Here is a 23,027-nt window from a genome sequence, read left to right on the forward strand (position 1 = left end):
TGCCCAACATTAGCTTCAGGACAGCAGGAATTTTTATCTTTATTACTCACTGTAATATTATGAGTGCTTATTATTGTTCCTGGAAAATAGTTTGATAACTATGTGTTGAATGAATAAATTTTTGAATAACCTTTTTCTTTTTCTTCTTCTTATTTTTTTATTGTGCTGGGGATAGAACCTTGTGAATGCTAGACAAGTATGCTACTACTTAGCTATATCCCCAGCCCTTAATATGCTTTTGATTCTTCATGAAATAGCTAAAGAGAAAGTCCTCATTTTTCTATATCAAAGAGCTTTAAGGAATAATTTGTTATGTAAATCACAAATTCATAATTACATGGGGTATATTAGTTTGTGAAAGCTTCCAATACAAAATCCCAGAGACTGTGTGGCTTAAACAACAGAAATTTATTTTTTCTTAATTCTGGAGGCTAGAAGTCTGAGATCAATTTTTCAACAGAGTTAATATCTTCTGACACCTCTGTCTTTGGCTTGTAGAAGGCTGTTGGCTTGGCTTCTCCCTTTACATGATTTTCCTCTATATATTTGACCCAGTTTTTTCTTCTTATAAAAGCTTCCCTTATATTGGACTGGGATACCTGTATGAACTCATTTTATCTCAATTAGCTCCTTATAGGTCCTATCTCCAAATACATTCTAAGATAACTGGGAGTTAGGATATAAACATGAATTTTAAGGAAAATACAATTTAGCCCATAACATGGTGTCTTATTTCAGTGGTTAAGCCATCTTATGTGAATTAGATCATTCTTAAAATACCTTGTTTTGAAAGCTCAATGATTCTCAAGAGAATTGAAAATAATTTATTAAGTTAAATAAATTAAAACCAAAGTTATATGTGCCTGACACACCACATTATTTTTTGTATATGTGCCATAGATTAGGAACTTACTGAATGTTTTAAATAATTGTCTCATTTAATATTTATGTTATTATTATACTTACATTCTTATATATTTGATAAGACTGAGATTCAAAGAAGTTTGCTTACCTAGAGAATTGCAAGATAATTCAATCTGTGTTCTCAGCATTGAATTATGTACATTACAAAATAGTATATCCACCAGAACCATCTGCAATGTCCCAGTAAATTTGCTATTAGCCACATATAGCTATTAAGCACTTGGCTGGTGTGACTAAGAAACTAAAATTTTAATTAAATTTTAACTTTAATTAATTTAAATTAAATAGCCATATTTATCTTGTGACTACTACATTAGATAGTCACAGAAGTTCTATTTTTTAAAAATATTTTTTAGTTGTTGATATACCCTTATTTTTCATTTATTTATATGTGGTGCTGAGAATTGAACCCAGTGCCTCACACATGCTAGGCAAGCACTCTGCCTCTGAGCCACAACCCCAGCCCAATCATAGAATTCAATTTGTGAAAACTAAATATATTACTTATACAAAAGTAATCACAGTAGTTTTTTGAAATAGAAGTGAGGTTTCCCATATTTTACTAGAAGTCTTATTTTTTTAATTTGGAAAAATAATGTACACATATGTTTTTATTCAAATGATTCAAAAGAGTTTACACTAATACAATGAAAAGTAAGTTTTGGCCTGGGACTGTAGCTCAGAGGCAGACTGCTTGCCTGGCATGTGTGAGGCACTGGGCTCAAGCCTTGGCATCCATAAAAATAAACAAATAAAATAAAGGCATTCTGTCCATCTACAATTACAAAAAAACTTTTTTTAAAAAATTATTTTTCTGGGGCTGGAGATGTGGCTCAAGCAGTAGCGCGCTCGCCTGGCATGCATGCGGCTCGGGTTCGATCCTCAGCACCACATACAAACAAAGATGTTGTGTCCGCCGAATACTAAAAAATAAATATTAAAAAAATTTAAAAAAAAAAAAAATTATTTTTCTGACCACAGACTCTGAGCTCCTTCCTAAAGTCAACCACTATTTCTATTTTCTATTTTCTTTTCCAGATAATTATACAGAAAACCAAAACCAAAAACAGAAATATCCTTTTAAAAATTAAAAACAGGCCTTTTCTTTTTAACCAAATCACAATGTAATTATTTAAAATATTGAAAAACAAAACATTTTTAAATGCTAAATTTATTTCATTTCTCTTATAATACTTCACAGAGTAAAGGGTAACTTTTTTTTTTTTTCTTTTCTGTTTTTGTAGTACTAAGGTTTGAACCCTAGGCACTCTACCACTAAGCAACATCCCCAGCCTTTTTTATTTTATTTTGAGACAGGGTCTTACTAAGTTGCCCAGACTGGCCTTGAACTTGGGATCCTCCTGCCTCAGCCTCTCAAGTAACTGACATCACAGGCGTGCACCACCATGCCCAGCTAGTAAGAGGGAACTATATAAATAATATATTTCTATTTTCCAGTGTGAGTTCTGATACTATATATTTAAACATATTTGAAACATACATGCTCCCCAAATAAAAGTTAACATCTTCTTTACTTTTATCCCTGTAACATTTTAACATTTTACTAGCCAGGCATTCCAGATACCTAATCAGTTTTAAATTTAATATTGACAGGATGTGGGGTTATGGTTATTACAGTGCTTATCTTAGGTAAATCAATATTATTTCCTATTTGATTACCTATTTTTATTAATAGCCTTTTTTGCTCATCAAATAAGGTTATTTGTTACATAAAACTTATTAAAGCTTTATTATACTAGATTTACAACAATTATATGATTCTCGTAAACAAAATGCTTTCTTTCTTTCCACTACAGAAAACTTGAGGATATTGTCTCTGGGAAGAAACAACATAAAGAATTTAAATGGACTGGTAGGTTGTTATCTAACATTTTTAAAAAGGTACAAACTTTTTTTTAATTAAAAAATGTTCATTGCAGAAGCTTTGCAGAGTAAAAAAGCAAGTTAAAAATATAAACCACTGACAAACACTGCTGACATCTTTTGTCTTTTTACCTTTTTTCTGTTCTTCAGTGGGTATGTAGATTATGAAATCATACAATACATATTGTTTTGCACCTCCTTTTTAACTTAATTTGTAAAATTCACTTTCCAATGTCATTTGTTCAGCAAATTCATTAAAATATTTCTTGAATGCTTACTTGAAGCTAGGCACTGATTGAGGCACTAGAGAGACAGCAGAATATAAAATAGTCCTTGCTCTCATAGAACTTAGATTATATGTGAGGGAGAGATATGAAAAGATAATTGTATAATGCATCAGGTGGTGATGAATGAAGAAAAACGAGGCATAAAAAGAGAAGATAGAATGATGCAAATTCTCTCTGTGGAAGTGAGATGTAGACTATAAGCTACAGAGCTGACCAAGGAGCAAGAGCACCAGGCTGAGGGAACAGCAGGTGAAAACGTCTTAGACCTGGTATCCTTGAGTAGGAGCCAGAAGAGTTGATTGAGGAAGGAGGGTGGTCCTCATTGACATTGGAGAAGGAACCAGGGACCAGGCCAACAGAAATAAGATTTTATTTTATTTTCCCCAAGTGTCTTGCAAAGTCAGTAGAAGTTTCTGTTTTTATTTTTATTTTATGCAGTCCTGGAGATTGAACCAGCTACATCCCTGGCTCTTTTTTATTTTTTGAGACAAGGAGTCTCTAAGTTGCTGAAGCTGGCCAAACTTGGAAAACCTCTGCCTTAGCCTCCTAAATAGCTGGAATTACAGGTATGCAGTACCGTGCCTGACTTCCATTGGAGATTTTTAATTAGAGAATGCAACTTAAATTTTTAAAATAAATTTAATCATACCCCCTTTTATATTTTTAAATTTTTTTGTAGTGCTGGGATCAAACCCAGGACCTTGCACATGTTAGGCAAATGCTGTACCACTGAGCTATACTCCAGCCCAGTCATACCGTTTTTTAATAGCCTAATATTCTATCTTATTGATGTATCATAATTTATTTAAGTCAGATACTTATTAATTGTGTAGTTCATTTCTAATTTGGACTTGTTATAATCATTCCTGTTATGAATTTTCTTTTAGCTATATTAATGTACACATTCATGAATAATTCAATAAATTCTTTGAAATGGAATTGCTGGGTCAAAAGATACGAATTTCTTTTAAGGCTTTTGTGACATATATCAAGTTGCCCTTTGTAAAGTTTGAAACAGTTTATATTCTTACCAGTAATGTTTGAGGTTTTCCATTTCCCCATACCAACCTTAGGCATTTAAATTTTTTTTTTTTACTACAATATGCTATTTATTTATTTATTTAGTGTGTGTGGTGCTGGGGATTGAACCCAGTGCTTTGAGCATGTGAGGCAAGCACTCTACCAACTGAGCTATATCCCAGCCCTTATTTTTTTATTTACTGATTATTTCAACTTCCTTCCAAAGAAGAATAGATGGAACAGTATTATGAAAATAGGCAATTTTAGGAAAGATGAAGCTAATTTCTTTTTCTTGTATCTGTTCCCCAAAGGGTAATACTTTTAGAAAAGTGTTTATTACTAAATAATTCATAAACATTCTGAAAATTTTTTGACTCCTGTCTTCATGTCCCCCAGTAAGTCTAGCTTGTGCTTCATAAGGGACAGCAGTAGGTTGAAACTGCAGTGCTTCCCATCAATAATCTCTCAAAATCAGGCCAAAGTGGCCATCCCCCTGCAGAAACAGTTTACCACCCGAATAGCAGTCAGTTTTCAGAGGTGCAATTTTGGAATTTTCTTGGATTTATTAGCCATTCTCTGAATTATATTCCCACTCTGTGTGTCTGTTTATCCACATAAAATGTTACCAGTAATTTATAAAATGCTCAGAAATTCTTCAGGATTAGATTCTGGAATTAAATAAAAGAAATTTCTTCCCCAATAACCAACAGCTGAATTGTTTGCTATCTAATTGGATTGATAAGCAAAATTCTAAATGATCTATAAAAATAAAATGGTTTGTTTTGTTTTTTTAAAGTATATTTGTAAATTTAGGATATTTACTTTTTCTCCATTGTCTGAGCCTTCATAACACCCAGCTGTTGGCTCTGTTTCCAGGATGTATCAGACATGTTTGAGAGGTGTGTGTGTGTGTGTGTGTGTGTCCAAAACCTTGAACACTTATATGTAAACTAAAGAGAAATAAACTGCACAGGGATACAGATGCCAGACTCAAAATAGGTTCACATACTTAGTTAAATTATTCATCCAGACACATTTTTTGATAGCTGAGTCAGTAAACTACAAATGATTATAAAATATGAAATTTTAAATTGAAAGAAAGTGGTTCATTTCAGACTACTTAGGAAAACTGACTATTAAGACACATTATAAGCCCATTTATATGTATGATCTGACCTATGCTTTCCTTTCCAGTCTTATTTCATAGGGCTCTTCTATTATTAATCTATAGCCACAGGCCTTATTTCACTTCCTTGACCCTAAGAAGTCCATTCCTATCTGGGGACCTTTGTACTTGCTGTTCCCTTTGCCTTAAAAACTGTTAGTATGGATTTCCACTATTTTGACTCCTTCTTAACCTTAATTTCTCAACTCAGATGTCACCTCCTTAGAGGTGACCTAGCCACTCCACCTCCCTATATCTAAAGCAGTTTTAGGTCTTAAAATTTATTTTTATTTTTATTTTTAAAATTAAATTTATTTTTATTTTAATTTATTTTTAAAATTTATTTTTTATATAATTCATTACACTGAAATTCTTTGTTCTCTCTTTTTTTATCCCTCTTATATATATTGTACCCCCAATGAACATATCAGTTTTGTTCATCAGCATCTATAATAGTGCTTGATATATGTAATAGACACTCTATAAATGTTTATTGGCTCAATGTTTTATTATAATTATACAAACTAGTACTTAAGTTTAAATCTTAATATAAAAGTGATATGTTCATTATAAAAATAAACAATTTATAAATATATTAAATATAATGTGGAAGTCATTCTTCTTGAACTTCCCTACTACCCTCACCAGGTCTGTGAGATAATAGGAATAAAATTATTTTGTAGGCTTTAACTTTTTTCTGAACACAGAAAAGTTAATAGATATTTGTATGTGCATGTACATATGTGTGTGTATATATACATTATATTGTTTGTACTACTAGCATACAAGGTATGTTTTTCTGTAATTTTGCTTTTTTATCCAATAATATATCAGGAATATTCTTCCATGTCAATACATGCATATTTAATGAATACTTTTAAATAGTTGTATATTTTTCCACAGTATTAGTATACAAAAATGTCCTTTATCACTTAATGATGGGGATATGCTCTAAAAAATGCAGCTAGATTGTGCAAACATTGTAAAGTTTATGTATACAAACCTAGATGGTATAGCCTACTTAAACTATATGGTATATACTGTCATGCATGGTTTGTCATTAACTGAAACATTACTACATGCTACATATCTGTATTTCTTTACTACTGGGCATTTAGATTATTTCCAGTTTTTGGGGGGGGGTTGGCTTTTTTGGGGCACATTTGCAGTCTCACCAGCAATGTATGAGTGTACCTTTTTCCCCACATCCTGGCCAACATTTATTGTTACTTGTATTCTTGATAATTGCCATTCTGACTGGAGTGAGATGAAATTTCAGTGTAGTTTTGATTTGCGTTTCTCTAGTTGCTAGATATTAAACATTTTTTCATTTATTTGTTGACTGATTGTATTTCTTCTGTGAAGTGTCTGTTCAGTTCGTTTGCCCATTTATTTATTGATTGGTGTTTTGTTTTGTTTTGTTATTTGAGGTTTTTTTTGTATATCCTGGAGATTAATGCTCTGAGGTTCAGGTGGCAAAGATTTCCTCCCATTCTGTAGGCTCTCTCTTCACATTCTTGATTGTTTTCTTTGTTGTGAAGAAGCTTTTTAGTTTCATACCATACCATTTATCAATTCTTGATTTTACTTCTTGCACTTTAGGAGTCTTGTTGAGGAAGTTGGTTCCTAAGCTAACATGATGGAGAGTTGGGCCTGCTTTTTCTTCTAGTAGGCACAGGGTTTCCGGTTTAATGCTGAGGTCCTTGATCCATTTTGAGTTTTGTACAGGGTGAGAGATAGGAGTTTAATTTCATTTTGCTACATATGGATTTCTAGTTTTTCCAGCACCATTTGTTGAAGAGGCTATATTTTCAACAATATATGTTTATGTGATATAATCTTTATACTATAAATAGTAAGAGCAAGAGTTTAAAGCTGAATTTTATATACCAAATAAATAAAATGAATTGATGGATGGATAGATTTGATAGGACAAGTTTAGCAAATTGCTTATAGTGGATAGGTAGAAATGAATATGTGGGCATTTAATATAAAATTCTTTCAACTTTTTTGTTTATAATTTTTCATAAAAATGTTGAAAAAACCCTGAAGTTTAGAGCTAAATTTATTACTTAATATCAGTATAATCTCTAAGACATGATAGAAATCAAATTATTTGCCTTGTCTCCTTTGAATGTTATAAGAACCAAATTAATCTATAGGAAAGTAATGTGAAACTATATTATTCAATAGAAGTGATCATAGTGCCATTATTTCTCATTTTGGTGATTCTTGGTAAAGAATATTTTGTAAGTTTTTGCTCAATGAAGCAGTCAGAAGGAAGAGTTCAAATCAGTTTGAAGAAGGGAAGAGAATGTTCTGCTTCATTCCCTCAATAAAAAAGAACTTCCATATAAGAATCAGTGCTCAGCTCTCCTATAAGTGGACACGTGGGGACAGGTGGACAGGCAGGTCTTAGTGTTCTCTGAAAGTCGTTATCTGTTTTTAAGGAAAGAGGTCGGGAAAAAAATGCTAAAAATAAGCGTGTAAATCAGATTGCTTTCTTTTTCAGGAAGCAGTAGGAGAGACGTTAGAGGAATTGTGGATCTCCTATAATTTTATTGAGAAGTTGAAAGGAATCCATGTAATGAAGAAATTGAAGATTCTCTATATGTCTAATAACCTGGTGAAAGAATGGGGTAAGCTGAGAGCAACTCTTCGCTAACTTTATAGAAAATACTCAATAGGGAAAAAGAAGCAAAATGGGAACATTTATTTCTAAGCATAGAAATAATTATAGGAGTTCTTATATAGGAAATAGCTATTGGAATTCCTAAATTTTAAAGGCAAAAATATCTATTTAAATATTTACTTAGAGTGAATATAATTGGGAAGATTCTGGTCCTATTAATCATGAAAAAAAAAATGTTATCCAAGGGCTGAAGGAATCAATTTAAATAATTCTTGGGTAGAAGACTGACTGCTTGAGTAGAAGATTATCTTGCTTTGCTTTTTATCTCACGCTATTCATTCAGCATGTGATAAAGCTCTGTTATATTATTATATTTTTGAATCATGCCAGACTCAACAGGCATGGTTGAATAGGACATTCATTCACCTCTTCCCTCAAGGAGTTTACAGCTTAGTGGGGAAAATTTATTTATAAGCTAATAATTATAAAACTATAATAAATTCTGCAGTAAAGATTTGAATTAGTTGCTTTAATAATTCAAAGATGAGGAATGGGTAGAGATAGAAAGGCAGTTTAGCTTGGCCTACATTGATTCAGCACAGCATAAACAAGACTGTCATGAGATCAACTTGTTATTATTTTTTTTCAACTCTGATCCTCATCTCTTCTTCTTATCTCACCCTTAGGCTAGCATTAAAGATAGAAGGTCTTCTTCCTTCCCATCCCATAATGTCCTCAGAGAATAACTTCATTATAGTAAAATTTCCCTAATCTTTTTCAAAATCTTAAACAACTGACTGTCCTGAATAGTCACAAATTGAGGGTTAGTGATTTGAAGTTCAATCGTCAAAATTAAAACAGTAAAACTTAACCCTTTTAATAAAGAAAGTGTGCTTTGTACTTGTAGCTGAATTTGTGAAGCTGGCGGAACTGCCCTGCCTTGAAGACCTGGTGTTTGTAGGCAATCCCTTGGAAGAAAAGCATTCTGCTGAGGGCAACTGGATTGAAGAGGCAACCAAGAGAGTGCCCAGACTGAAAAAGCTGGATGGTGAGTGATCCTGGGCTGGCTTGGAAATGCTTTATAGGTATAAAAATGGAATTTTTGGTATGGGACCATGACAAGGAGGAAAACTAAAGAAAATGATAGGTTGTCAGCCGGGCCTGATGGTGCACACCTGTAAATCCTATAAGCTAGTCAAGAGATTAAGGCAGGGGATCGAAAGTTTGAGACCAGCCTGGCCAATTTAGTCAGACCCTACTTCAAAACAAAAAGGGCTGGGGATGTAGCTCAGTGGTAGAACACCCCTGGGTTCAATCCCTCCAGTACCACAAAAAAGAAAATGAAAGGTCGTCCCTAATCTTCAATACTTTGTGTCCATATGAAATTTAGTGGTCCAGTTTTAGGTCAGGGTGAGATGAAAAACTCCCAGGATATTTACATGGTATGAGATCATCCTTAGACTAAAAGCATATAAGTAAGCTAAGCTTATTCTCAAGTTACAAAAGTATTATTTTGTGGAATGATTAGACATAAATGATAAATAGTTGAGCTATTTTTCATAGTTGGGTCAAAACTTTAATGTTCTCCCTTACCCCCTTCACCACTGCCCAATTTTAGTTTCTAGTCTCTAAGATCCATGTTAATATTAGTAGATACCCCTGACTGACTGGGTCAAGTCCAAGCTTCACCACTTAATAGCTTTTGTGACATCGTACTCATTAATGAATCTCACTAAACCTTGTTCATTTATGATATAAAAACTGGAGAATGGTAATAATACCACTAGTAATCATTTTAGAGTATATATCACAGTGTTATAATGATGATTAAATTAAATAATCAATTTTTAACATTGTGCTTAGCACAAAGTAGTATTCAAAAATTATTAGTATTATCACTTTTAAAAGATTTAATAATGCCAAAATTCAAATATATGAGAAATATTTTAGTTTATATGGACTTCATTTTGACTTTGAACATCTCCTCCCCAATTCACTTTAGCTAGACTGTTCAGAAATTTAGTCTGTCAGTCATTCTTAAGGTCTCTGAATTATGCCATCATTATAGAAACAGGTCATGTGAAGCATGGTCATAGGTAAACTGTCCGCTAAGGTTACTACCAAGGTATCTATTGTCCCCATTCCCGGGGCCCTTTCAGAACTCATCCTGCCTGCCCCCTGCCTCATCTATGCTCCACTTGGGTTAAGAAAGTGACTCTTTGGGGCTGGGGTTTTGGCTTAGCGGTAGAGCACTCACCTAGCAAGTGCAAGGCCCTGGGTTCGATCCTCAGCATCACATAAAAATAAATAAATAAAGGTGTTGTGTCCAATTACAACTAAAAAATAAATATTAAAAAAAAAAGAAAGTGCCTTTTTGGGGGCTAGGTTTAGGGCTCAGCAATAGAGCGCTTGTCTAGCACGTATGAGGCATTTGATCCTCAGCACCACATAAAAATAAATAAATGTCCAACTACAACTAAAAAAAAATAATTAAAAAAAAAGAAAGTGTCTTTTGAGAATGAAATCTTTGTGGCCATAGGATTACCTCCTGAGATAAAACAGACAATCCCTTCTGGGTTTATCGCCTCCCAGAGGTGCTGTTAGGAAGCAGGGCTAAGATTCCTACGGTTCCATAACCTCAAGACCTCCCTCTCTTCTGCCACCCTCAGATGTTTGGGAAAAATCATCATCCCACTCCTTATCCACATTATTCTGTATCCTCTCACAAATAATATCTTCTCAATGTCTTCTGAGGCTTTTCAAAGACAAAACCAGTGTAATTTTTTCTGCTCTCCATATTCCCCATGAACAGTAATACACAGAGCTGACTAGCCTGTCTGGTTATGTGGATGAAAAGGAAATACTGAGAATAAAAGAATAAGTAATATCCAAGACACAGTGGTGGTGGTGGTGATGCTAACCATCATTATCATACTATGTGTCAAAGGCATATTTGCCTTTGTCTTTACTATGCGCTTCCTGAGAGTCACAACCAAAACAAAGGACCTAGTTGTCTGTGCTTCAGGCTTCATTATCCATTATCTCTTCTCACCTCCTCACCACCCAACTTCTCTGTTCCATCCTTTCAATCCCGTTTTGTCTTCATCCCCCCATGAATATATCTAATATATCTAATATATTAATCTAATATATCTAATATATCTAATGCTCAGTACCCCAACTTACTGTAGCAGTTACTCTTAAATGGAGCTGCATCCCAGTGGAAAGACACTCTAAAAGAATCTCTAAAAAGACAGTCAAGGAAAAGTATACAATTTTTTGTACATATGTCTATGGAACCATCATGATAGTTTACATAATGAACATGTGGCTTAGCCTTAAAAGTTTCTTTGTGCCTCTTTGTAATCCTTCACTCCTACTCCTTACCATCACCCCTCCCAAGGCACTCACTGACCTGCTTCATGTCCGTTTAGATCAGTTTATGTTTTCTAGAGTTTTATGTAAAAAGAACTATATAGAATGTTCTTTTTTCCCATCTAGATACATACCTAGGGGTAAAATATAAAAGGTAATAGATTACCTCTTGTAGGGAGATACAGGAATAATCAGAAAGAAGCTCAAAAACTTCTAAGATACTAGTAATGTTTTATTTCCTAAATTGGGTGGTGAGTATAATAATTAGTTTTATGACTCTGTTTATGCTATGTTTGTGTGAATAAATATTATTAAATTTAAAAAGAAATTTAAAAGAAAAAGTTCAGTGGTAGAGTGTGTACTTAGCATGTACACATTCTTGTTCGTGATCCCCAACACACATACATACACACACACACACACACACACACACACATACACAAATTCTTTGGTTGGACTCTAGAAACCATTTGAAATCATTTGTCTTTACTTCCTTTAGAGTTGCACAAAGGAAATGAACCCCTTCCCTTAAAAATGAAACAGAACCCCTCATGTGGACCCTGAATAAACCAAGTCATGTTGTACTTTAGAGACCAAATAATGACCTTAGGCCAATCTGAACAGTTTCAGAAGAACCATCTTGGTCTTTCCTGAATCAAAGGGGTAGAAGAGAACAGAAATAGCTGTGGCCACTAATTTGCCTATTTTTGATACTCTTCTCTTGCTTATAAGCAAAACTGAGGAATCTTAAAAAGATAGACAATGCCAAATGCTAGTGGGGACATGGAAGAGCTAGAGCACTCATATCCTGCTAGATAATGAAACTTTGGAAAAGTGATATTATCTACAAAAGCTCTACAAATACATCCTTTGTGGTCCAGCAGCTTCTCTCCTAGATATATACTCCAAAGAAAAAGATATGTTTCCAAAAGTCATGTATAAGAATGTTCATAGAGGGCTGGGGATGTGGCTCAAGCGGTAGCGTGCTCGCCTGGCATGCGTGCGGCCCGGGTTCGATCCTCAGCACCACATACAAACAAAGAATGTTCATAGAGGCACTATTAATAGCTAAAAATTGGAAATAACCCATCCGTCCATCAACAATAGAATAAATTATAGCATATGTATACAAGGGAATATTAAGTATCAATGAAAATGAATAAACTACAACTTCACACAACGTAGACGAGTCATGCAAATATAATATTAAGCAAAAGAAGCTGGACAAAGTATATATGATGGTCCACTGAGGGCCTGCAGATATGTTTTGTTTCCTCTGCAGGGGTTCAGTTTTGTTTTGTTTTTTTAATCTCCAATCTTTAATAATTGGAGAAGTTCACAAAAAATTCAGATTTCTGGCACCAGAGGACATATTTTTTGTGAAAATGAAAAATATTTCTTTGTACTTAACATAGAAAATTGTTAATGTGTGCAGGGCTTAGTTTCTTTTCTTTTTTTTTTTTTTTTTGGCTCTTTTCAGTTTATTGCATGAAGGAGTTACACTAGTCCAAGTTAAAAGTGGACCCCAAATGGTTACATTATACAAGCTGTGAGGTTTTTAAACTTGTGACAAGGGACAGAAGGGAAATTCTACTCATTGCAAGGAAATCCTCACTTAAGCTTCAGTGAGCCACAAGCACTTAAAACCCATGAACCTTCAGCTGATCGTCCTTAGCCAGTCCCATCTCTACCAGGAACTGGCATATGTTCTTGCGCTGGTCACCCTGTAGCTGAATTACTTCTCCATGTTCTGGATGCTCAATTACAGTACCATTGCAGGCAAATTTCTTAAACGCCTTCACTAGTTTCTTTTTATCGTAATCATCAGTGATCCCTTGGACAGTAGTAAGGGTCTTCCTGCTGTGTCTCTGTTGAATTCTTATACGGATATAAATCCTCAGTGCCAGCAGGAAGCAGGTCATCACCCTTACTTGCATCAGCAAAGGGGTCGAAAGAGTGGAGGTTCTGGATAGTGGACATAGGATTCGCGGGGGGGGGGGGGGGGGGGCGTGTCAGAGCTTGGGGAAGCGAGGGGGCTCAAGGGGGAGGCTGCTGAGTCCTCGGCGGCGGCTCAGTGACTGGGCTATTTTATTTTCTGTAGACACTTGTAGTCATTTTTATTTGCAACTCTGCATTTGGGGCACCAAATATTCATAAGTATTTATGTTAATCCACTTGTGGATTCTTCTGAAAGCCTTTTTAGAGAATTTGAAACTTAAGTGATCTTTTTAAAAATATTTATTTTTTAGTTTTAGGTGGACACAGTATCTCAATTTTATTTTTATGTGGTGCTGAGGATCAAGCCCAGTACTTCATGCTTGCTAGGCGAGCACTCTACTACCGAGCCTCAGCCCCAGCCCTTAAGAGATTATTTTATAAAATTATTTTTATTATGGCACATTTCATAACTTCTCAGACTTCCTTAGGAAAATATTTTCATTTAGAATATTAATAATCTGTTGAAAATGACCAGAAATAATTTTCTTTTCATTTTAGGTACTCCAGTAATTAAAGGGGATGAGGAAGAAGAAAATTAATGTCATATTTTCCACATTGTGTTAACTTATTTAAATGTAATGAGAACAATAGAAAGTTTTGTATAATTGTCTATTTTAAAGATTCTGTGTGGGGCAAAAAGTTCCTAAGATAAAACAAATCTCTCCCCTCCATCCTTTTAAAAACCTGTTTGGTGTTGCTTCCCCAAACTGTGACACCAACTTTATATAGTCTAGTTCTTGTTTTCAAAATTACAAATTTTCCATCTTTGTCTTCAGTCCCAATTATATGTTACGTGGCCCCATCTACTGATATTTGTAGACCAGTCATTTTTAATAGCAAAGGAACAAATGTTCTTTATTCAATTAGTTTACTATTTTTAGACTGGGCATTTTAAAAGATACACTTTTGAATCTGTAGAAGGTCCATCTCCTTACAACATGAACGTATCATGCCTTTGGTTTAGAAGGCAGCATGGTGATGGGAAGAGTTCCTCTCAGAACTGCAGCACAGCCCTGGAACCAAGACTCCAAAGTCCCAGTTGGAAACACTGTGGTGAAAAAGGGAAGATTAATATCTTGGAGGCCTTCTAGCTCATGTTATATTTACTTACTTGCTTTTCCAAAAATGTGTACTTTGTCAACTGGAATTTAGGTTGTCTTTATATACATGACCACTTGAGTCACTGTGTATAGTCAGTCATTCTGTGATCAAGGTCAGTGGTTAAAATGACTCTCATGATCACTTCTTTGACCAGAAACGTGGCCATGTTACTCAGGTAGGCCTGGCCTTAAGCATACTTTTTGGTTTATAGTTCTTTATATTTTTAAAGCAGTGGTCAGTAGTCCTAGCCTAAATATAGACCATTGATATACATCAAAATTTGTCCCAATTATTTGGTCTAATGACCCCATTGTTATGGTTAGAAGGGTACAGACTTAAATATTGAATTTGATATTTCTCAATAAAATGAAGCTTAGTATTTCAAATATATTTTTTGAGAAGTTCTAGGTTAAACAGCTTGTAGAGTGTATTATGTAAGTGATTGTAGAGGGAAAAGAGAAGAGATGTTTCAGTATGGGATCCCAGGCAAATGGCAGTATGTTTGAGGATTGCCTTCTATATGAAGCATTGTGGATGACTTAACCTCAAAACTGCAAAGCAATAGTTAGATGCAGAAATTAGGAGTTGTCATTCAAGAAAATTTTTTTTTCTGGAAAATGCAAGACATTATCAGTAACCAGAGGAAGTCCATAGCAGGCCATGACTGAATCACTAATAAATTACAGAAAAGAAGTCAGGGGCCCCCTGCCAAATTGTGCCTAAAGTCTCTCAACCAGAGACTGTTAATTCTTGTTTCCCCATCTACTTGTGTGATTTTATTTACATGAAATCACAGCGAAAGAGGGGAGACACTTTTTTTAAAAAAGTGATTGAATAAGTAGTCCTAGGTTTCAGAAATTTACTGCTACAATTTAAGTAGGAATTACTTGGTTCTTTAAGAATCAGTCTGATCAAAAGGGACCACTGCTTTGACAATCAACTCTAAATCCAAACAAGAAGAATACTTAGTCTAACCCTTTTTTAGCTCCTTTTAGCTCTTCCTTTCAATTTTTTTGGAAGAAACCTTTACCCTGACTGGCTTATACATACAAAGCCTTTGGGCATTCCTTTTATGAACCAGACACATTGAACCTTCATTCTCCTTGGTGATGTTTAATGAACCTTCATTCTCCTTGGTGATGTTTAAAGCCCTTAAGCTGAGAGGGAAAACCATCTTCTTCATTTGTAGTTTGCACTTCATTCAGTAGGCAATCTGGAAGCCATGTCGCTATATATGGGTATATTTTCTAAAGGTTACTACAAAAGTGAACATAATAGAAAATGGATGACTTTGTATTGAATTTATGCAATGGCTTTCAGTTTTAGTGTTTGGTTTTTCTGAATTATGTAATACAAGAATTAATTTTCTCTTAATCTCCTCATCTTTCAGTCATTGGTAGATATCATAGAAACGCAAGGTGCTTTATTCATTTCACACGAAATTCATATTCAGTTCTACTCAAGTCTTTCAATGACTTTTGTGCATCCCTTTCCCTGGAATTAAAGCCAGAATTCATGCAATTAGAAAATGGAAGTTTGGATGTATGAAGGTTCAGGATATTCTCTCAAATCATTCCTTAAATCAACCCTTACTGATGCAGTTGATATTAAATGCCTTTGGTTTTATGCCTCTTAGATATTTGACCTAGTTGGAACAGATGCTATCTGTGCTTCTCCATTGGTGAATCATTTAAATTTCTTTAAATGATGGTAGAGCTCTGGAATAGTCCAGTATTTTAATTTTTCACAGTGAATTTTATTTTAGTGTATCAAGGAATTCAACGTTTCTACCTTCCCTAATTCTAAGCTTATGATTACCCCTTGTCAGATCTTGAAACATAATATGTTCTGTTCATAGGAGTTTCTTCCTTTAAATCAGAGGTTCACAGCCTTGCCACTTTTGGCCTATATAATTAATTGTTGTGGGTGGCCATCCTGTATATTATGAAGATATTCAGCATCCCTGGCCCGGATAGATGCCAGTAGCTCCCCCTTCCCAGTTGTGACAATAAAAGATGTCACCAGACTTTGCTATCTGGCCCTTGGGCAAAAAGTAGGAAGACATTTTCCTGTGGTTAAAAACCAGTGCTTTTTGCTCTGGTTCCTTTTGTTCCGGGTCCATTTATTTTTCATTCTAAGGCCATGTGCCACTGGAATTGTTATATGAGAGAATGTGCTGTTTTTAATAATCATGAGTGGGAGGAAATGGCCAGTAATGTTTTCCATTTTTGTAATGCTCATTCTCATAAGTTTCACATAGTATTAGAAACTCAGGGCTGGAAGGTTCAGCTTATCTTTTTTCAACAGGGTCTCAGCTTTTATTTCTTAGCATCCTTGCTTATTAAGGACAGTGATTATTAACCTACCTCTCTGTTACTATCAACAGAATCCAATTTGTCTCTAAAGTTTAATATTTTGCATACACTTTAGAAAATATATAATCATCGTCTAATGCACAAATTTTTGCAGACTATGACCATCATTAAATACAGAAAAAATATTACGTAAAATTTATCATGAAAATTAGGTTGTATAAACATTGATTTTGAGTGTGACCAGAAGAATGTCTGCCTGCTCATGATAACTGGTCGATAACTTGGTATGTTTACTGGATCCATTCCACGTGAAAAGGTTGTAGAAGACACTTAAATGTGGTTCTTGAGTGGGAATTTCCACTTGAATGAGTACTTCTGAAACTTTTTGCCAGTGGTCTGAAAGCATAGGAGACATGAGAAATGAATCTTGAGTGTTGTCTGATTCTCAGAGTTGGTAATATGTAAATAGAGTTGGAATCTTCTACCTGGGTTTGTCTTAGAACTAAATGGAAAAGCATAGGGCCAGCTCAGACGGTTGTATTTAATCAATTGCTTTTAAAAACTGGGGAGAAGTGTCAAAGCATTGATCATGAGTAGTTAGTGCCTCTCTGACTGCGGTCAGACCATTAGTTCATTAAGACCTTATACATTGTTAAGTATTGGTAAAAGGAGAAAACTGCTAAACTGCTAGTTATCCCTTACCAGAAATTCATTCCTTTGAATTTGGCACCCACTTTCTTTATTTGGGCTGTTTAATGTGTCTGTAAATAATGAAACAAGATTCAGTATAGCAGAGGTGGTGCTGCTTCAGACACAGCTAATGTGACCACATTCCTTTGTCTTTACTCCAGCATGTCTTACTGCTTTCTTTTTGTAAAATTATAAAATAGGTGAAATTTTTTAAAAAAATTAAGAATTATATGTTTAAAAACACTGAACTTTTAGAACTATCTGTATCTCTATTCCTACCTACTTGTTAATCAGTGACTGTAAAGGAAGGACACTGAAAGGAAGAACTAGACTGAGTCTTAATCTTCTTCTAAGACAAATTGGTAAAACTTCACTCAACACTTGAAGTCCACAATTGGATTCTAGCTAATATCCCATATTGGGCAGGTTAGAGGGAACCAACCAAATTATGATCTAGCAAATTTAACTTGGGGGTGGGAGAGAGTAAACTATTTTTCAATAGATTTGCACTTTAAAATTATGAACTGGATGTTAGTGGAAAGTACTTCCAAAGGACAGGTGGATAAATACCTAACCTGTACATAGAGTTAAGAGAATCAAACCTTACCCTTGCTCATTCTAAGCCCACATGAGCAGCTGCTGTCTGTCAGTGTAATCAGTCAGGATTTCCCAGTTTCCATGCTTGGGTCATCTTCCATGTCTGCTACATCTGAGATCATCCCTCTGAGGATGTGTCAAGTAATTCTGCTCAGATAGAAACTTTGTGAGTTATCTTTCCCACATCTAGTTTTTAAAAATTAATTTAGATGTTGACTAAATGAAGTTGTGGCGAAGTTTTTCTGAGGTGCTACTGCCTCAAGGGATCACTCCTATCAAAAGACTGGTGAATTTGAAGCTGAAGAGAATCTACTTATAGCCAGCTACTTCTCCCAGGTTATGTGTTATGAGTGTGAGCGTCATTCCAGTCTTTGGCTTCTAGAAGCCACTCCATTCTGAACATTTTGACATCTATTAATACTCCAGTAATAATCTTTTATACATGGGAGTTTTGTAGCATGACTTTATGACTAAACTTATTGTGTGTTAAATTATTTAGAAATATTGAGTTTCTGAATGTTATTTTGTGAGACTTGTTTTAAAATAGTAATAAATTGTGTTATTTTATAAATAGTGTCTTTGTTATGTGATCATTAGTTTTAGCTAATTAGAGCAACTGTGTAAACTTCTCATGATACTCACTTCTGAAGAAATTCAGATTTTGGATGACATAGTCCATGCAGCTATGGATTGGGTGGATGGGTGGGCGGAACAGGAAGCGGCATAAAAGGAGAAAATGGAGAGAGAGAAAGAGTGAATGTCTCATTTCTTCATGCCTAACTTTAGTACCAGTGATAACCTCCTTTCCCAGGTTAATAAATCTTTAATCATTTCAAATTTTTTGGCTCCTGGAAAGAGTGCTTCCTGGGAGAGCAAATTACTACTGCAATTGACCATTCCTGCCCTTGCCTTACTTCCAGAAGTGCACAAAGTAAAGCTCAAGATGAGATGCAAGGACAACTAGCAACATCAGTAACATTACACATTTTGTCAGCATATATTCTTTGCTATCAGGCAAAATATAATTTTGGTCATAGAATAGACTGTGACACAGTCTCTACCTCTTATTCCATAGTTCTTTGATTATGCAAGATTTTTAAATTTCTAATTTGTTCTAAATAGCTATACATGACAACACATTTTGATACACCATACATAATTGGAGTATAATTTATCATTCTTCTGGTTGTACATGAAGTAGAGTTACGAAGTCATGTAATCATATATGCATAGGGTAATAATGTGCGATTCATTCTACTATCATTCCTACCCAGGCCCCCTCCCCCTCCTTTCACTCCCTCTGTCTAATCCAAAGTAATGAGGATGTTTCTTGCTGCTATCCCTTCTTAAAATTTTCTGAGCCTACAGTTCATAGCATAAACAGCTCAGTTATTTCTGGTCGTTTTTTAAGAACAAAGGATGGGCATCTAGGATCCTGACATCATTTTATTTTTATATATTGCAATAAATATGTACATGTGCACATGTAGACACAAACAATTGTTACATATGATTAAATAAAAGGAGTCAGACCTTACCTCCTAGGATGTAATTGATTCTGCAGCTGTAAAAAGACACAGGGCTGGTTGTACACTTGCAATTGCCTAGAATGTGTAAGGCCTTGGGTTTGAACCCCAGCACTAAAAAAAAAAAAAAAAAAAAAAAACCAAACAAACAACAACAACAAAAAAACGGAGCAATAGTATATAACCCAAATGTACATACAAGCATAGAATGTTCCTAACATATTGGGTGAAAAATGAAAAACCTCCCTTTACTTTTAAAAAATGTAATATGTACGTGTGTACAGATTGGGAACGTGGCTGGTTGGCACATGATAACAGGATGTGTGTATAAAGTGTGTGAAATGAAATGTGTGCTGGGGGATGGAAGGCTGGCGTAGTATTCTTGTGGAAGAACAACTTAATGACTGAGTACTGAGCAGGAGCCTGGAGCCTGAATGAAATGTGATGCCCAGGATGGTAGGGGAAATTGAGTCTGGTAGGTGTGTGTGGGGGGGAGACATGGCAAATGATTGTCAGGGGAAGTGAAGACATGCATATCTGTTGAGGGGGATGAGGACATAAAAAGGGTGATGTTTGTAAGGGGAGGAGGAATGACACAGAGGAACGGTTGTGATGTGGGACATAAAGGTACAAGTCTATAGACAAATCTAGAAAAATATCAATATTACTCTTTATAAACCCCATGCCATATGAACATATGCACAAACATACGCACATGTGAATCAGCTATAATTTTAAAATCTTATTAAGAGAAACCCCAAAAGAACACTTAACATCTGTATTTTTACTTCATGGATATACACCTGCAGTCACTCAATCTCTACAGCCAAATATGTTTTTAAGCCTTTCAACTTTTTATATCTTCTAGATATGAAATGGCTTCTGTAAAAATTAACTTTCCACCGAATGATGACTTAATTATAAGTTATTTCTTCAGTTAAGCAATTTTAACTGCAAAGTGACTTTAAAAGGGAGGAAAAAAACATTACCAGATAACCTCCTAAATCTCATTTCAGAATTTTCTAGAATTCTGTATTAATACATATAACTGTTAACCTTCTAACATTTACCTTGAAGAAAACATGTAAAACCATGCTATTTAAGGTCACATAGTAATTAAAATTAAGATTAGATAGATACTTCTGACAGGGGAAAGTCTTCATAAGAAAAAAATATAGAGACCTGAGTTACACTGAAAATTTTTATACATGTCAAAAAAATGAGAAGTCCATAAAACTTTTAAATTATTTTTATTTGTATACGTCTATTTGATATAACTTCAAATTTTAAACACTTAGAATCAGCATGAACAAGAATTATTTCGTAACAAAGACCAGAAGTGGAGGAATGGGTTACTCATACCAACCTCCCCATGCGATTTATCTCATCCTGTGAAAAATTGATTTACACAGCTCCATAACTGCAGTATTTCCATACACCCCATTTTGTAGTCTCAGAATACTTTTCAGTTAAATTGATGCCAAAAGATGAGAAATAAATCTGCATTGTAAAGCTGAGCAATAGCAACTAATAAATTCGCATTTAGTTCCATTAATATAAATCAGGAGCAATTTACAGTAAACACAAACTAGTCACGATATTAGTAACAAATATAACAGTTCACATTTTTACTGAACACTTCCCGTGAGCCAGGCCCTGCACTAAACATCTGAACATGCAATTTCACATTTATCTCAATAGGAAGTGTCACAGGTTCACGTTTTTTCACGAAGGACGATGATGCCACGATGACAGCTTGCACCAATCATTGTGTCCAAGCCTTTCTCTGGCGTTTTAGCCAGCATCACCCACTTGTATCATTGCTGCAGCTTACAGTGCTAGCTTGCACAATTTTACGGATGTTACAGGGGTATGCAGGCCTGACTCCCCCGCCCTGTCCCACCCACCCCGGGGGGAAAAAAAACAAAATAAAAGGCTAAGTCTTCACTACTCAAGAGACACGCCTGAAGACCGCACAGGTATAACGAAAGCAGCTGTGATCTAGGTCTGCACTAAAGCCCCCTCTCCTGATACTTAGAAGTGCCCCTCCAGGCCTAACTGCAGTAGAGCGGCCTCAGCCTCCTCCTCTTCCTCCTTGGCCTCCTCCTCGCGGATCTGCACCAGCAACTGGAAAAGGTTAGGGGCCGGCCCTTCCGCAGCCCCCGTCAGCCACAGCTGCCTCCGGATGGCCCCGCTGTGGTTGGCCCCGGCAATGACCTGCTCCAGGCGGGCCTGGTTCACGTTATCTTTATCAATGGCCCCCTTCTCCACCACCTTCTGCAGCAAAGGCTCCAGACGAATGACATAAGCAGATAACTTTTCTCCTGGGTTCTGGTAAGTGTTCAGAAATCTGACCTGCGCATCCCTAGAGCTCTCCACGCTCCCAAACACCTGCTCAAGCGCCTTCAGGCATTCCGCGGTGGTTATGGCAGGGTTGTTGGTCTTGAGGATGCGAATAACATCAGCGGCGGGGCCTCTCAGACTCTCCATCAACCGCCGCCTCTTTTCTACATCAGACACCTGCCATTCTTCTATGACCTCATTAGTGTGCTCCAGCCACGGATCAAAGGTCTCCTCTCCAGGCCCAGGGATGTCCCTCCCCGAGAACAGAGTCAGCTTCTTGTACCATATGGACTCAACAAGAGGCTGAATAACATTATCCAAAATGTAGTTGAGCATCTCTGCTGGCATTTCTGGACCTGGGGCGGGAACAGGGTTCTGAAACCCAAGGACACGGGCAACATCCTGCACGGTCCACCCCTCTCTAGCTAGAAAGAGGTGCAACCTTTCTAAAAACTCAGCATCGGAAGTGGGGGGCTTAAAGACCACTTTCCAAACTCCTCCTTTACCTGGCATCTCCCTGGGGATCGCGGCGTAATCTACCGCCCCAGTGAGCTCTAACAAGGCTGCTTTCGCATTTTCTTCCCTCCAGAACATTCTCCCAAGTACTCGATAGGGTACCTGAGGCATCGCAGCCTGGAGGGTCTCTTCGATTTCAGCCTCATCACAGTTTACTGGGATCCCCCAGACCAGCAGAGCTCTCTGGGAGTTCACATCCATCCCCCTGCACCAGTCTTCCAACAGTGTCATTGCCATTTCCCCAACTATCAAGGGCGCCAATTATACAAATATGGATTAGACTGGCTCACCGTAATCTGCGATTTAGAACAATGCGACACACCCTCCAAGCAGGACAGAGGGCGACAAGCTTCACGCAATCACAATTAACAAATGACACCAAAGTTCTGGTCTCGCCCCTTTCCTGCCCCCAAAGTCAGTTAGCCGGCGGGTCTGCGCAGCTGGGTCTCGGGAAGCTCAGTCACGCGGCGGTCGCCATCTTGCGTCTCGGGTTGGGGTCCGCAGCCAGCAGCCGGGGCGTCGCGTCGTTGCAGTGCAGAAGGCGAGAAGGAAGGGCGGGAGGCGAAGGCACGAGCCTCAGGGCCGGGGATCGCCGAGTGTGCTCGCGGGGCGTGGCCGCTCCTCCTGCAGCAGCGGCGGCTGGGCGCTCAAAGG

The 23,027-nt window shown here is 36.3% G+C and overlaps 2 protein-coding genes and 1 pseudogene across 2 annotated transcripts in view; 1 reads left to right on the forward strand and 2 right to left on the reverse strand.

Moving 5' to 3' along the window:
• Positions 1-18,559, forward strand: part of Dnal1 (dynein axonemal light chain 1) — a 37,981-nt gene extending 19,422 nt beyond the window's left edge. Inside the window, exons 5-8 of the mRNA XM_015493721.2 lie at positions 2,742-2,797; positions 7,793-7,919; positions 8,820-8,960; positions 13,784-18,559. Of these exons, the coding sequence (XP_015349207.1) occupies positions 2,742-2,797; positions 7,793-7,919; positions 8,820-8,960; positions 13,784-13,824 (365 nt within the window). The 3' untranslated portion in view covers positions 13,825-18,559. The remainder of the gene's footprint in view (positions 1-2,741; positions 2,798-7,792; positions 7,920-8,819; positions 8,961-13,783) is intronic.
• LOC107148971 lies at positions 12,608-13,282 on the reverse strand (annotated as a pseudogene).
• Positions 18,560-20,747: 2,188 nt separating the features above from the next.
• Pnma1 (PNMA family member 1) lies at positions 20,748-23,021 on the reverse strand. The gene has a single exon (XM_015493757.2). The coding sequence runs from the start codon at positions 22,608-22,610 to the stop codon at positions 21,549-21,551; it is 1,062 nt and encodes a 353-aa protein (XP_015349243.1). The 5' UTR covers positions 22,611-23,021; the 3' UTR covers positions 20,748-21,548.
• Positions 23,022-23,027: the final 6 nt, after the last annotated feature.

Source organism: Marmota marmota, unplaced genomic scaffold (assembly GCF_001458135.2).
Source record: "Marmota marmota marmota unplaced genomic scaffold, marMar, whole genome shotgun sequence".
Classification (NCBI taxonomy): Eukaryota; Metazoa; Chordata; class Mammalia; order Rodentia; family Sciuridae; genus Marmota; species Marmota marmota.

Excerpts from the sequence above, each read along its gene's own strand:
- Pnma1 (XM_015493757.2), bottom strand. The coding sequence starts at position 22,610 with ATGGCAATGACACTGTTGGAAGACTGGTGCAGGGGGATGGATGTGAAC.